The sequence below is a fragment of the Nannospalax galili genome, unplaced genomic scaffold (genome assembly GCF_000622305.1).
Source record: "Nannospalax galili isolate Female #2095 unplaced genomic scaffold, S.galili_v1.0 scaffold923, whole genome shotgun sequence".
NCBI classification, from domain to species: domain Eukaryota; kingdom Metazoa; phylum Chordata; class Mammalia; order Rodentia; family Spalacidae; genus Nannospalax; species Nannospalax galili.
The window spans coordinates 2,137,463-2,140,769 of NW_008349753.1; the positions used below are offsets into that span (position 1 = coordinate 2,137,463).

A 3,307-nucleotide genomic window follows, 5' to 3' on the forward strand; every position below is an offset into this window, starting at 1 on the left:
CAAAACTCCAGAATAATTAAAGAAAATAGATATAACGGATGAGGCCAGAGGCCCAAATGAAAATGCCAACTTACCAGCATATTTTGTGGTGTTCGATTCATCCATGGACCAAAAGCAATAATCAAAGGCAAATACCTGAATGAAAGAACAGAATATTAAACTGAAGAATTAACTCCTGGTGGGCAAATCGGGTGGGAAATGGTCACTGAAGGTGAGAAGAGGCTCTCTACCATTTCTTTCTGATGAAGAAAACTGCCATGGGGTTAATGCAACCTTTCCTGCGTTGGAGTCAATTTATATGAAAACTATTATTTATCCAGAGTTCAAACAGGCAGACATAGCAACCACGCACGTTAAAAAAATACATTTAATAAGAAACACACACACACACACACACACACACACACACACACTGGCAAGTCCCCTAGTGTCCCCTGAAACCTTCTGGTTGGTTCTCCCATACCGTCTCAAGTCACGTTAAATTGATAATTTTTCCTTCTCCCAGCTATGCACAGTATTTCTAGCACAGTGAAGCTCACACCCCCAGACATGCTCCCCCCACCACTGCAATTCACAATCTTGAACCATTTTCCCTGTCTCAAACATGCAGACTCTGTCCGAGTGCTGCCAATGAGTCAACCATCTGCTCCTGCAGGCACTAACTCTGGAATGGCCACAGAATGCTGACCATAGAAGAACTCACATCTAACCACTATTTCCCCACACCACCAACTGTGCTCCAGTCATTATCATCAAACGCATAGAAAAGTGTTGCCAAAGTGCGTTCCGAGGGACAGTAGTTTCATGAGACAGTCCATGAAGAAAGATCAAATCCCGTTGGAAACAGTACACACACTAACAACCCTTTTCAGATTCTCAACGCACTGCTCAATATTAAAGCTCTGAAAAGTTCTCCAACATGGCTTGGCGGTTAAGAGACTTGGCTGCTCTTGCAGAGGACCCTAGTTTAGTTCCCAGCACCCACACGACAGCTTACAACCAACTAGCTGTAGTTCCAAGAGATCTGATGCTCTCCTCTGACTTCTGCAGGCACCAGACATAAATGTGGTACACATACATATATGCAGGCAAACACTCATACACATAAAATAAAAATAAATACGCTTTTTAAAAGTCCTCCAGTGAAGAAACTCACTCAGTTATTTGACTTATTTCTTCCAACTCATTTAGGGAGGGGGAAACATTTATTAACACACTTTCAAATTAGTGTTTCTGGGTATAGCCTAGCAAACCCTGGCCCCTTTGACCTTGCAGCCTGTCTGGGCTCCTTGCTGGGGCTTTTACTTTCCTGCAGTCCATTGCACTGGGATCATTTGAAGGAATGATCTCTGGGCCAAGTCCACCAATGCTCAGCCAGGCATTGAGACTTCCCAGCTCCTCCCCAGCTGGTTCCCCAGGCCTCTCTTGTCCCAGCGGAACTTGCTCTTTCCCGGGATGACTAGGCACAGCTCCTTCCACCCTGTTCTTGCCCCTTTCTTCACTCCCACCCTTCAAACTGCTTCATATTTTGAAGCCCAGGTCAATGCATTCTTCTTCTAAGAAGCATTCCTTAGAAAAAAAACCAAAGGAATTCCCTTTCCCCTCTCTGAAATCTCACAACACTGTTTAATCCTTCCACGGCTCCTATCCCAAGTATTTTATTTTCCACCAATCGTGACATAATCAAGGGTGTCCATCCTTTTGACATTGTGACATGATACTGTTATCAACAGATGTGTTGGGTCACATACATAGCTATTCTGGGATGCAGGTTGGACACACCTGGATGATCTATGCTTTAAAAAAAGACTCCACTTGTACTCTAAGTTCCTTGAAGGAAGACACCAAATCTAATTAGACTTTGAAGCCTGCAATGTTTGTTGTTTGGAATGATTTAGAATGACTAATGGAACTTAAATCTGGCAGGGAAGCAGTTACTTTTTACATAATAAAAGACTAACTTAGGCTAGGGTAAGAGTGCGCTTAGGCTGTGCAAGCATGAAGGGTCTAAGTTCAAATCCCCATAATCCATACAAAAAGCTGGGTGTGGCCATATGCACCTGTAACTCCAGCATGGGAGGAGGGGCAGAGTCAGAAGGATTGCTGGAGTTTGCTTGTCACCAGCCTAGCTTCAAGTTCAGTGAGATCTAGTCTCAAAGGGATAAGGTGGGGTGATAGGGGATGCTCGGGCCTCTGGTACATAATCATGCACACACACATGCACATACACTACACTCACACATATACCTTCTCTCTCTCTCTCTCTCTCTCTCTCTCTCTCTCTCTCACACACACACACACACACACACACACACACACCAAAAGACTAACTTTAGTCACAATAGTCTTATCACTACATATTGATTTATCCATATGCAAGATACATAACTTATACCATCAACACCAGATTCAAATTCAGTTTTGATACACAATCACACTAGGCTTATAATAACCAAGTTTCAAATAAACAGCTATGAAGCAATAGTTCCAGCCAACAAAGTAAGGAATATTTACAGCCTGCGAGGGTTCCTCCAATGACTCAAAAGACCACACAGGCATAATCCAGTTAATCTTCCTGCCTCTGGGCGGGACTAAGCTTCAGCACTTCTCCCAAGAGATGCAGATATGCCTTGTTTTTAAACATTTCCAGAAAAGGAGATACCATAATCCCCCTTCCATGGCATCTGATCACTTCACTTTCGCTCCTAGGGCCTCTGCCTTTCTGGTCCACCTCAGCCAGCTCTCCTCTTGGCTGTAAATGGACAGTAGAGGCTGTTTTCTGATTCTGAAGAGCCCTCACTGCATTGTCATGAGTATTTTTAGCAGCTCTTATACAGCGACACAATCATTCATTTCTGTAAGTTAAGCTTTCACACCTACCACAAACTGTAACAGCTTGGTATTCTACACACTGAGGTTCAAGATCCACTGATTTACATGTGCAGGAATGCTACCTAAAATGAGACCCACCCCAAATCGGAGGGTTGACCTGTGAGGAAGAACGGTAGCAAATTCTGCAGCACTTTCCATTTTGAACAGTTAACTCTTTGAAGTGATTTCTAATAAAAGGCATAAAAAATTCATCTGCATTTCCTTCGTGAAATTTGTTTTTAAAAAATATTTTATTATTTTAAAAAAATTATTTTTATTTTATATGTATAAGTGTATTGCCTGCATGTTATGTGAGTGCACTCGTGTTGTGCAATGCCACAGCGGAGGTCAGAAGAGGGCTTCGCATTCCCCTGGAACTGGAGTTAAGGACAGTTTTTAGCCGCCAAGTGGGTGCTGGGAATCAAACCTGGGTCCT

The 3,307-nt window shown here is 43.0% G+C and overlaps 1 protein-coding gene across 5 annotated transcripts in view; it reads right to left on the reverse strand.

Moving 5' to 3' along the window:
- Window positions 1-3,307, reverse strand: part of Kif13a (kinesin family member 13A) — a 209,194-nt gene that overhangs the window by 110,126 nt on the left and 95,761 nt on the right. For all 5 annotated transcript variants that reach the window (XM_029570387.1, XM_029570383.1, XM_029570384.1 and 2 more), the window contains exon 4: window positions 75-135. In XM_029570387.1, the coding sequence (XP_029426247.1) occupies window positions 75-135 (61 nt within the window). The remainder of the gene's footprint in view (window positions 1-74; window positions 136-3,307) is intronic.